Raw genomic sequence first — 12,607 nt, 5'->3', positions numbered from 1 at the left:
CATAACACCACCATGTGAACAAATAAACCAACATTGTGACCAGCGACTATATAACAAATTTTTTTTAACATGCTTTGGTCAGGTCTGTTGTTGTCTCAACCCTTCGTGCCCCACATTGGGTACCAAAAAGGAGTGTCATGCTTTAAGCCCAGCTGGCAACTAAGCACCATGTGACTGCTTGCTCACTCCTCCCCTCCTCCCTGGTGGGATGGGGAGGCAAATCGGAAGAAAAAGGTAAAACCTCCTGGGTGGAGATAAGGACAGTTTAATAGGGCAACACAAGGAGAGAAGAAGTAGTAATAACAGTAATACTAATAAAAGAATGTATCAAGCAAATGATGCACAATGCAATTGCTCACCACCCGGAACCTGATGCTCAGTCTGCTCCTGAGCTGCGATCCCTCCTCCTGCCGGCCAGCTCCCCCAGTTATATACTAAGAATGACATTCTGTGGTATGGAATATGCCCTTGGCTAGCTCGGGTCAGGTGTCCTGGCTGTGCTGCCTCCCAGCTTCTTCTGAAAATTACCTCTATCCCAGCCAAACCCAGGACATGTAGAGCACAGAGCCTGGCTCTGTGCATTGTTAGGAAGATGACATTGTGTGCTATGGATTTGCTGGTACTCCTGCCAGTCTTCCCCTAGAGAACTATCGCAAATACAATTCTCATTTTGATTTCAAGCTTAGACACAATGAAAACTGGTAGGCATCTCTACACACAAGTAGTTTTTTGTTGGATTACATGTTTATTTCACTAGTAAGGCTGCTGGGGAGTCCCATTTTTGTTCTAGAGTACATCACTTCTAATGGACTTGGGCAGAGTATTTGTTTAATCCTATAACCTAAGTTGTTCAGCATTGTCCCAGTAGTTACTAGGGAAGGAAGTTAGAGCTTCTGGTCTGTGAATAATGAATTTCTTTATTATGAAGTAGCAGTTCTGTTTTTAATGGGACATGTAGACAAAATGTACAGCAGTTCCTCATCAGAGAGACCTTTTGGAAGGGTCAGCAAGTCTTGGGTGCAGCTGATCTCTGCTTTAGCAACAAAAGCTATTTAATACATGTTCTTAAAAATGTGCACTTAGTCCCATGTGAGGGCAGTGAAGGTTGGTAGAAAGAGACAACAGATAATTTGCAACCTCAGTTTAACAAAGCTCGGTCTTTGTATAATGACTCATAAAGCTCCATACAGCTATGTAAAGAGATCTATCTGGGACCTCTCCAGTCTCTTTGAAGGCGTAGAGCAGAAGTATTATAGGATGAACACCAGAGTGACTGAGCCATAGGTTAATTAAAATTTTAATGCTTCACCGTTCATATGTATCTCTCCTCCTGGACAGAGTTATCACAAAACCTATGTGTTTTTGCATGAAGTCTTGCTGTGACCCTGCTTGGTGTGTGCAGTTCATTTCATGCTGTTTCAAAAAAATATAGTAGAACTAGAAAAGGAACAAAGGCAGCCATAAGAATGATACCAAGGAGTGGATTTCATATGAAGAGAGATGGATTAGACTAGAATAATTCAGCCAGAAAATGAGGTGAGTGAGAAAGAATGAGTGAGACAGAGAACAAGAGAATGAGCAAGAAAGAATGAGAGAGAAAGATGTGATGTAAAATGGCTTGGATAAAGATTGTCAGGGAAAGATTGCCCTGTAATTCTTATAGCAGAACTAAAAAGTGCTTAAGGAAATTACAAAGCAATTGATATTGAGAAATAGTTTTTAAAATACCATACCTAGTCATAAAATTCATTGTTGTAGCTGCCAAAAATGTAAAAAAAAGTGTTAAAAAATAAGTGTATAGGCAAATTGGTGAAAGTCTACAAAGACATACAAACAAATTGTCATGGAGGCTGGTGAAAAAAATCCAGTGAACACAATGGGAGCTATTACTTTTGTTATTTTTCTAAGTGTTTGCTTCAGGCCATTTTCAGGGACAAAGTGCTGAGTTAAAAGGATACTTACTTTTACCAGTAGAGGTGCATTTATGTACTAAACAAAATCTTGGCACAAATGTATAGCAGTGTGAATATACATACATACTTAATTCAGCAGTAATGCTACTAACTGAAATATCTTGTGTGAAGATTAGTAACTTTGTAAACCAAATCATTCTGCAGGCTATTTTAATAAGAATAAAGATGGGTTTTCCATCAATCGTGAACCTGTTGTCTGTGAACACGTGGTGGCTCATGCATATACCAATATATGCAGATTTTATGGCCAGATGTCCAGCTGATGTAGAGGTTATGGATCGGTTGAGCTACTCCAACTTACAGCATTGGAGTTTTTCTGAATATCTTAGTGTAATAGGAATAACAGAGGGAGAATTTGGAAATTTGTTTAGTTTCAGCTCAGAATCATATAAATGGTGATTCTGTTCTAATGTATGGTACTATTTCTGGACGAGATTAATTTTTGTCATAGTTATGTACATTGTTTCTTCCTGCTTGGCATACCACTAACCAGAGTCAATGCTCTGATTTTGGGAACAGTACAGCTCCTTTGCTGCAATAGAACAATATTAATATTCTTGGTATAGAGGTTCTTGAAGCCATGAAAAAATGATATAAGCCTCAGGTCATGAAGAAGGAGACATACAGGGTGCCCTGGGTCATTTGGCATCTGTTACGCCGGTATAGAGTTGGCACCCAATTAATTCCTATGTCTGACCTGCCATTAGCTTTGGATACTGTTATGATTTTTTTTTTGAGACTAACTTTTGGCAGGCGGTGACCTGGTGCAAGTCACTGCCTTGAGGCTAAAGCAAATTGATTTTGATTTGCTTTTCATTTCATTCAAGAAAAAGGTTAGGTATTTGTTTTCAAGATTAATATAGGGTTGAGGTTTAAATAAAATTATTTTTATTACTTTTCTAGCAGTGTTTCAGCGTGTATCTCCATTCTCCTGGTCTCTTCTGTCCATTAAACAAAGTCTTCAAATCCAGTCCTTGCCTAGCTAGAATGTTCTTGTGACATCTGCAGGTTCTTCTGATTCTCTTTTACTGTATGCACATCTGAGCACTTGACTGAGTATTGCTTGCTGAGGGGGATTTAAGTATTCATGGCATTTGGCCACTTTTGGTTGCCCCTTCATTACTGCTCCTCTTGCAAACACAGGGACTGAATCAAAAGCCTCTTGTGTTGGAGAAGGGGAAAGAGTTTTCACTGAATTCATTGGACTTCTGGTTGATCAGGTCCCAAGCTCCTGCTTTTGGCTTGGCAGATTTTTAGGAGATGGTCTTTGGTTTATGCCAGTCTTATGCAGGAGTCCATAGGAAGAGGGGAGTGGAGCACACATCTTTGCACTGTGGAGTGGCTGTTGCAATATAGAGGAAGAACAGTGTGGGGATTTTAATAACACCTGACCCCTTACAAGGGCTGTAAAAGTAGATGTGGTACATTGTGTCCTCTTTTCTCCCTGCTTCTTATTCTAAAACCCTTAACCCTGTGCTATACTGAGACCAAGCTCAGTCCTGCCTGAGCTTCTCAGTAAATGACTTCATTTGAAACAGGTTGTTGTCTGAAGCATCTTTACTAAAAGCACATCAGTGTTTGAAGAGTTAAAATGACTTTCTAGAATGGTGCTTTTATCCTTGCATGGTGTCCTTGCTCAACCTGAGTTTTTGCTGTGGAAGGTGGTAGCACATCAGCTGTTCAGCATTTGTGGGTAAGCAAGAGCACACCTGGCCTCGCTAATGACTACTCAGTGCCACTTAAAGGCTGATCAGAGGTGAGGACTGTATTTACAAAGTAAAAATTGCACTAGATTGAAACACAGCATGCAGTTGCAACGAAACCTTATTCAGAAGGCAATTCTCAGCATATTTTAGGATCCCAGGACCAGAAGTGATATCCGTAATAGTTTGCTTAGTCACCACTGGCACTTGAAGCACCAAGACTCATTAGCTATCCCATGACTGACCTTCAAGATCTCTAAGCAACTTTCTCTCTACCTTCTGCTTCTGTGAGGATGTCTGTCTGACCATCTAGATACACAGCTGCTACTCAAAACTCTTTCAGCAGAAGAGAGTAGAAATTGTCAGTACTGAACTCACACCTTATTCACCTCCTTGGTAATAGGTTTTAGCTGGATTAGGATCAAAGTCTTTTCTTCTCCATTGGGCAACAACCATGTTGCTAACACACCATCAAGGAAATGGGAGGCTCAGCCTCTGCAGGAATGATTTCTGTTGAACATTAAGTACTATGGCTTATAAAGCCAAGCTGGTTTGAGGGTGTAGGCCATCATCCGATTAAAGCAGCCTTTATGGACAACAGTGTGAAATACATGAGGCAAAAATGAAACTGTATAAGGTTGTTGGGTCTTTTTTCTCCCACTAGTTTGCATATTTTAGTGCAAGGAGAGAAAGTAAAGATTCTTGTCTCTGGTTCCAAGTTTACATCTGACGTGTTTTGTTTGTCTGTTTTTTTTTGTCTTATGAGGTGTTAGCCTTACAAGAAAGAATTGGAAACACCTAAGGTCTGTTCCCGCCAGGCAGTGTGGCATACAGTACTAATGACAAATTTTTGCAGTAGAAGATTTAAAATGCTTTTAAAATTTGGCCTGACAAGCTAACTCGAAATGCTATATTCTTCTTTCCTTCAAGGATTTTTTCTTCTTTTTCAGCAAAATTGTTAAAAAAAAAGATGGATACATTGAAAAAGCATTTTGCAAAGCCAGATGATTTTCATTTGAAAATTCCTGCAGAAACTCTTTGATGAATTTATAGGAACCTTAATCTGGTCCTAGCTATAACAGCTAATTAATCTTGGAATAAATATAGCATGAATACTCTGTAGTAGAGATGAGGCACAGTTATTAATTATTAACAGTCAATGCTGTAAGGCTAGAAGATAAGTACTCAGGGGAAAATCTTTCCTAAAACTCAAATTGAAATATGCAAACAAATATAGGGGTGGCTATTTTCAGATAGCAATGACTGGGTGTTTATCTTCCCCTGGCACTCAGAAAGCATTAAGCACCTAATTGCTGTGTCTTTGAAAATCTCCACAAATTATAAAGTAACTGCTCAGTTTTCTGGAAGATTCAGCTGAATTGCCTACACGTTTGCAATCTTCCACCAACAGAAGGTCACCACAGAAATCTGAGCTTCTAAAAACTGCCTGGCAGTTCCTTGACCTCCAAGTGAAAGTCTAGACTGCTTAATTGCTTGGTGTCTTTTCAATCCATTTTTAACCCATGAAAGTCAGGTCTTAGTGAAACATGTTTGCTTTTGGACATGTTAGCTACATCTGCGTTCCTGGGGATTTGGTGCGCTGCATGAGGAATTTCATCCATGTTTCCCCTTTTTCATTATTCACATGGTGAATTATGAGGGTTTCATATTTACAAATTGGGCTTTACCTCTGACTTGTTGTAAGAATAGGTAATGGACTTTTTCAAACAGCTGTAAATGCTGACCTAGTCTATGCTAATACTTCAGCCTGGCCTTTTCAAAAAGAATTATCAAACAAATTGTGTTGTGCTCCTGCCAGATAAAAATAGTGAGACATTTCTTAACATTCAGTTCCCTGGGAACAGTATAGCATGGCTCACTGTCCAAGTTCATCTTTGCTGTCTGAATCTTCAGCTAGGACTGCCTAGATCCTGGTGGAGGTGGAGTGTGTCTGTGAAGAGATTAAGGAAAGTAAATTTGTTTATCTGTGTGTCTTGACTGGTTTCCTACCTGTGACTTCATTCTGTATTATGTATCTATAAAGTACTGCAGACAGTAGCAAATCTCTTAAATTGCCTTACCTTTTTATGAACACCCTCCCCTCCCCCCATTATTCAGAACAAAATGTATAAATAATGTATCTGTGTGATTTAAAAAAGAATGAAATGAGCTAGATATTTCTGGTAAGTTGGTGAAACAGCTATTTCTTTCTCAATTCTGTTTCTTTCTCCTTTTCCCCCCAAAAGAGAGTTACTGGGGAGAGAGAAGAGGTAAAGAAATGTTGTGGGGTTGTTTGTTGTTGTTTGAAGTTTGGGGTGGCTGTTTTTTTGTTTTGTGTGTCTTTTGAGTACTAGCGTTCTATATCAGTCTCTCAGCGATAAGTGAGCTTCAAACAGAAGTACATAGTAGTCCTTATCTCCAATATTGCTGTAAACTATATGCAGGAGTTTCTGAGCAGCCATTGCATATAAGCTGCAGATATTTGAAAATGCTCTTTCCAAGGTTTTTTTTTTGTCAGAAATTATGTTCCAGAAAACTAATTTACAGTTACCCATGATTTTGACTGAATTCTTGAGATGTCATGATTTTTTACATAATAATTTTCTGTCACCTATTAACAATTCCTATAAAATATCTTCCCCTGGCCTTTCTCTGTAGTAGAATTACTCTAATTTATGAGGAAAAATAGTAGTTGATGTAGGATATTTTAAGTACTACATATGGTTTAAAAAATGCTAGGTTTTCTTTTTGCAGTAGACCATAGGGATTTAGAGCTAGAATGAAAAGGGTTAAAAAAGAAACCCCTTAGTGCAAGGCCTTCCAGTGTTGATTATGCTTATTAAAGTTGAATACTTTGCTTTTTGATGAGCTGCTTCTGCAGCACAAATCTCATTTTAGTGTGGAGATTTTTTGCTTGCAGGAAAAATCCTAGTACAAACGCTGTTGGCTGTGGTCAGAACTGGCACTTGTTCTTTTGTCAATCAAAACATCCTCCTGAAGAGTTCAGCTAGTGTTAGCAGGGGTTGTGCTAAGGCTCTTAACTAAAATGTGAGCCTAGCTTTTCATCACAGAAGCTCCTGAGTTTACTTTCCAGGAAAATAAAAAAATGAAAGTTTTCCTGCCATTGCAGTCTTTCCCTGGAAAGTTCTACACCAACTGGTAGGCTTCCATACCTCTCTGTTGTGCATTGACTATCCGTAGCGTAAACATTTAATGGAAAAATACACTTTTTCCCTTCAGATTTTTAGTTCTTGCTAGAAGAGAACAATAGCTTGTGTTCCGAGGGTGCTGACTGAGAATACAGTATTTACACATGCTTTAGTTATAAGAACTATAGAAGACAGCGTTAATGAACAGATGATGTTAATGTTTCTGAATAGTCTGTCCTCCTGTCCAGTATGATCATTCTTCTGGAAAAAAATGGTTGAAAGTGTAAGACTGAGATGTCTGCTGCAAACTAATCACTAGAGCCTCTCTACTTTAAATTTGTCTTTGAAATATTTGTCTTATTTTTGTCTCAACGACATCTTATAAGCACTGGTAACATCAAGTATGCTTATACGGTGCAATTCCAGTATTACAACAGTAGGGAGGTGCTTTTTCCTGTGTCTGTATGTTTCATTGAAACCAAAATCCTACTTCCTATTTTTGGTACCACATACATCTACAACGATGTTGCTGTCTGCTGTGGTCTGTATTAACCTCTGCTCTCTGCTTTGCCTTTCCAGCACTGGCTTGAGCCCAACAAGTCCATCTTCAAGCAAATGAAATGTAAGTGTTGAGAGCTCACGTTTTTAAACTGCTTTTGAAATGCCCAGAGGTTTTCCTGTGCTTCCATGCAGTAGTTTAGAATATGCTTCATTTTCTTCTGGTGCAAATAGGGCCTTCATGTCCTATCTGGACTCCTAAAAGCTCCATGCCACCCCAATTTCACTGTCTTACAGTGCTCTGCACATCAAGAGCTCTTCCTCACTGCTCAAGGCTAGAGCCAGAGGCCAGCTGTTGTGTGTGGGGTCGCAGATCCGGTGCAAAGACTTTTATGTTCTGGCTCTCGTTTTCAGTCAGACATAATTACCCACTGGGAGATGGCAATAAAATATGGACCGTGGCAATCTGCTTCTGGGTCTTTCTAGTTTGCTTTCTTTCCATTTCCCCCTTGCTTCCTGGCAATGGAGACCATTGGTTTGAGATCATTGTTACAGTCCAGCAAACTCAAGTGCTATGGGTTAAGTGGTGACCTCCTGCCTCAGACAAGTGGAAAATTACAGTCGTTATTTAAAAAAGACTCCTCAAAATAGGAATGTATTATTTTAATTATCTTTTTGAACTGTTATGGTCTGGCTCATCCTTTCTATTAAATGGATCAACTGTGAAGATTTCTTCAGGAAACAAAACTGCTTTGATACTCAGAAGTTTATTTCCAGCAGTGGAAGACAGTGTTTATTTGGCAGTTCTGGAGACTTGATTTAGGTCATTGGGAGTTGTGTCTTGTTTAATAAAAGCTGTTGTCTATCTCTATATTTAGTTTATGAAATGAAGGAGAATTTTACTCACATACCCTTTGTATGCAGCTGTTTTCTGTTTTAAGCATAAATAAAATGTGTCTTTTGTGTGGGAGATAACAAATATGTTTTAAAATGTGATGAGGCTTAAGAGGTTGTCTAATATGTAAAAACAGTTAATCCTGAGTGTTGGCTGGACTACATGGAATGCTTCAAGAAATTCTTCCATTAATGCAGCAATAGTGTATCTTGCAATATGTGTGTACATATGTACATGAGCATGCACACATATACCTAGCATATTCAGTGTGAACTGTTTATATCTAGTGTTTAGGTCGTTGGAGTGTTATCTAGTAAAAGAATGTCAAGCTAAAACTAAGTTGTGCTCCTCTGCAATGCTAGTGAAGGAAGAAAAGAGGGACTGTAATAATTACAAATTATCACTTTCTTCCTTCCGTTGTGTTACCAAAAGTAGAACTGAATTTCCTCAAAGTATCCTCTCATCTGCATTTGTATCACTGCTTTTACCCAACAAAGCATATGGGCTCATGAGTCTTGTTGCACTTTGCATAGCAACACATTCAGGAACTCTGCCAACAGATGCACCAAGAGTGTTTTGATTTATTCAGAACAACTCTACCTGCACATAGATGTTGCCTAGATGTGATCAATGGTACTCTATAAATTCCATAGATGTACTGATGTCACGGTCTCATCAGAGGACTTGTGTGGCTTTTGGGGTAGAATCCTAATCAAAACTGAATGCTGGAAAATGAATGCATAGAAAAAAATAAAATAAAATGCAGCTAGTATGAGGTTATTTATCATGGTGAAAAGGTCTCAACAACAACAACAAAAAAGAATGAGATGCTAATAAAGGTGTTTTGTTATCAGCCTTAGATTTAGGACACAGAAGTAGAATTAACTATGTGATGGGCTTTTCATGAGCAACTTCAGTTTAATACTGGTGTAACCTAACTTTATCTTTTGTCTCAGATGAAGAACTTCAGTTGCTACTATAACCCTTTAAAGAAACAAAACAAGGAGATATATGTATATATTTTATATATATGTGTAGAATCCATGTACATTATGCATAAATATATTTTTTGCTCCCAGAGGTTTCAAGGATGTTTTTGTAAGCATTTCACATCAGGAACCTCTTGATTTATTTTTCTAAAAATATGCTATGTTAATGTAGAACACTAAACAATTTCTAGAGGCACACAAGGTTAATTTGTATTTTATCTAAAAATATTCAGTCTACTGTGAAAAGATTTAGACTCAGAAGAAGAAATTACCAATATTAATTTGAAAAACATCACAGTCTCAGGTGACACAAGTGAGGACTGAAATTAGTAGCAGGTGGAAAGTGTAAAAACTGAAGGTTTCCTTTTCTTTCTCTGCCATTAAGGAATTCAGAAAACAGTGAAATGATCTGTTTTGTAAGAATGGACTTTCATTTCCTCTGATGCAAGAGTAGGTTGTATTAACACTAATGATTCAAAATATTCGAAATTCAGGTGAATGCTCAGTTTACATAGGATTACAGAGCACCTGCATATGTGCAGCAGAAATTGAAAAATGCTGCATGCTTGATCTCAGCTACCATTTATGGGGAACTTCATTGCCCCCCTGCACAGCAACAAGGTTTTCAGTGTATTTATTCGTGCAGCTCAGTAATGACAAATATTTTGAGCAGAAAAGGTATGACTGGGACGCCTGTTCTAATACAAATTTCAGTAGGTACTAGATTTCATGGGCCTCAGTAGTACATGAATCACTTAGGCATAATCCCTCTATATAGTCAGGTTGTACAGAAATCACAATTTGGCAGCTATAAATTTCTGTCAGTGGGATAGAATGTTGTGTGTTTGAAGCTCTGAAGTCTGCATAGGTTTTTGTGTGATGCGCTACCATTTTAATTTATTTAGCTTTGGCAAAAATTGCTTTAAGTTCACGTTTAGTAATACTGCAATAAGATGGAGTCTTCCAAAATATTTTTTATTTTGTCTTGTCACATATGAAACCATATTTAAATGTGTCCTGATGCAACACAAGAAGAATGAAGGCATGACATCTTTTTTTGTCTCAGCACCTACCTTTGCATTTTCCATCTTCACGGAAATGTTTGTATCATAACATGTTGTGTAAAGTCTAGGTCTGTGCCTCAGCCATCTTTACCACTAATTTTGACTGAAAGGGGAAATTTTAGTCTCTCAGAAATGCCCTGAACAACTGCCAGTCTTGTTTGTACTGGTTGAAGCCAATTGGTGGCTGGTGATCTGTAGCTGTGAGCACCATGCTTCCAACAGTGTGTTGAAAAACTCTCGGGAAGGTTGCCTAAGGTAGCTGCATCTTTGTGGTTCTAGATAAAGTCCTTTTAAAACCAGTTTTTCTGTTCTGTTGCATGTTATTCTCTCCCAGATGCTGACAGTAAAGTTCTCCATTTGTCCATCTTACATTTTTTTACGTATTTTTCTGTCTAGGAATGTCTTGGTGTAAATCCTACTGGTCACATCAGCACTAATGTTTAACTAAAGAACAAAGTTTTCCCATGCACTTTCCCTCTCTCTTTTTTCATTAATTTTAAAGGTTATTCTGTATAATAAGTATGCAGCTATCCTGTCATGTGCTTTATGGGAAATATCTGACTACATGGGTTTTGTTCTTGATGACAGTGGAACAGAATCAATTCTGTTGCTCTGATGTGCAAGTTCAAAATTTACATGTTTTTCTTGCTGCCGTGCGTGTCAGATGATCTGGGAGAGTAAAGCAAAAAGGATGTTCTCCTGTGACAGGCCATTGGAATTTGTTAAGTTAATTTCCTTATCTCTAATCCTGTCATAAAATGTGAAAGGAGATGGAATGAACCAGGGGAAGCAAGTACCGAGATGCAGAGATGGGTTGTGCAAAACTTTCTAAAGATTCTTAAATCTCAACAAACGTATCAGTTTTCATGTCTCAGTACGAATCTGAAAAAGGGTTTAATCAAATATGAGGCTTATAGATCCATGCACAGTGAAAACAGGAAGTTTTGTGTGATTCTTCAGGCATTAATCTGGATGCTGTATATTCTTTACCTATGATCCTCATGAAGATTTAATAACATGCTTTAAAGCATTGTTATAACTGGTTGATGAAAATCCACCTTGCCCTGTGTTGTCCCATAACTAATTGAGTGCAATGAAGAAGACCCCACAATTTGAGGTTTATGATCGATCAGGTATTTCTTATGCATAAAATAAAAACACTGAGTAGTGTTCTGTCTTAAACATGCTGAGCAAGTGGTATGGATGAACCGCTGATTCATTTGGTAGGGGAAGAGGTATATGGGAACAACAGCATATGTCTTAGGGTTCCCCAGAGATCCTTCTGCAGCATCAGTGAACATGAAGACTGTTTGAGTGAATGTTTTTGGTTTTTTTTAAATGATAACTAACTTTTGGTAGGGTAGTGTAGTTTGGAGAATATGTAACATCAAGGAGAGATGTAGGAATTTTTGTGCAGTGTTGCATTCTCAGGGCTATTAAGATAAGTTAAACATCCACATTTGGCTTTCAGTATCCATCTGTACTCCGTGTTTAATCAAAAAAACCAACACTGCCAGTACAGCTCATTACAGAAGCTAGTATTTGTGCTGGATGAAAAGCAGGTTGTTAAAAACAAACAGGAAACCTTCCCAAAAGTTGCAACTGAGAATCTTCCCTCCTTCTCCCTCTTTGGTTCGCACTTCTAAAACTTCAGTGAAGTTTTTCACTAGCTTTAAAAAAAAATTTTTGGCTTCCATAAATATAAATACATAAATATAAATACATGAATTGTTTCTTTTTCCAATTGTCTTTCCATGAAGAAAATGTTAATATGAATGTGTAGTTTTTCTTAGGCTTATCATTCCCTATAAGCTCTTAATCTACACAGAAGACAAATGGTGGGCTTTTCTTAAAAATGAATGCATGTAGGATTCAGTCCCTTACACATAGGTATCTGTGCCAAGGGGTGCAGCTCCCATATCCCTCTTTGTTCTAGTCAGGATGTTAGAGCTTTGATTTTTTAGTTAGGAGATCCTTACTGTTTCAGGTACACTGAATAGTTTGTCTTAGTTAAATGCAACTTAAATAAACCTTAAAAACATACAATCATTTGCCTGGAAACCTTCCATCTGTGTGTGTAGTTCCTTCATGAGGGTCTAGATCATGACTGGTTTCAGCATTTGATATAATTTAAATGGTTTTATTTGTTCTTTTGCCTTCATCCCTTATGTGCTGTTAGCACATAAACTGGCAAATTAATTGCCCTATTGCAATGGAATTCTCAGTCAATACTATTTTCCATGCTAAAGTCCTTTGAAATTATTGTAATTATGAATCTTTTTTAGTGAGAAAGCAAAGCCTGTGATGGTAGGAAATTCTGACAAAGCCTTGGGCAT

At 38.0% G+C, this 12,607-nt stretch overlaps 1 protein-coding gene across 1 annotated transcript in view; it reads left to right on the top strand.

Annotated features, from left to right (window-relative positions):
• The window catches only part of FRMD3 (FERM domain containing 3), an 83,402-nt gene that overhangs the window by 11,931 nt on the left and 58,864 nt on the right, over positions 1 to 12,607 (top strand). Inside the window, exon 2 of the mRNA XM_010568632.1 lies at positions 7,405 to 7,447. Within this exon, the coding sequence (XP_010566934.1) occupies positions 7,441 to 7,447 (7 nt within the window). The 5' untranslated portion in view covers positions 7,405 to 7,440. The remainder of the gene's footprint in view (positions 1 to 7,404; positions 7,448 to 12,607) is intronic.

This window comes from Haliaeetus leucocephalus, unplaced genomic scaffold (genome assembly GCF_000737465.1).
Source record: "Haliaeetus leucocephalus isolate CR32 unplaced genomic scaffold, Haliaeetus_leucocephalus-4.0 Scaffold251, whole genome shotgun sequence".
NCBI lineage: Eukaryota > Metazoa > Chordata > Aves > Accipitriformes > Accipitridae > Haliaeetus > Haliaeetus leucocephalus.
The sequence above is the reverse complement of the archived record's forward strand: the minus strand, read 5'-3'. Positions and strand labels throughout refer to the sequence as shown.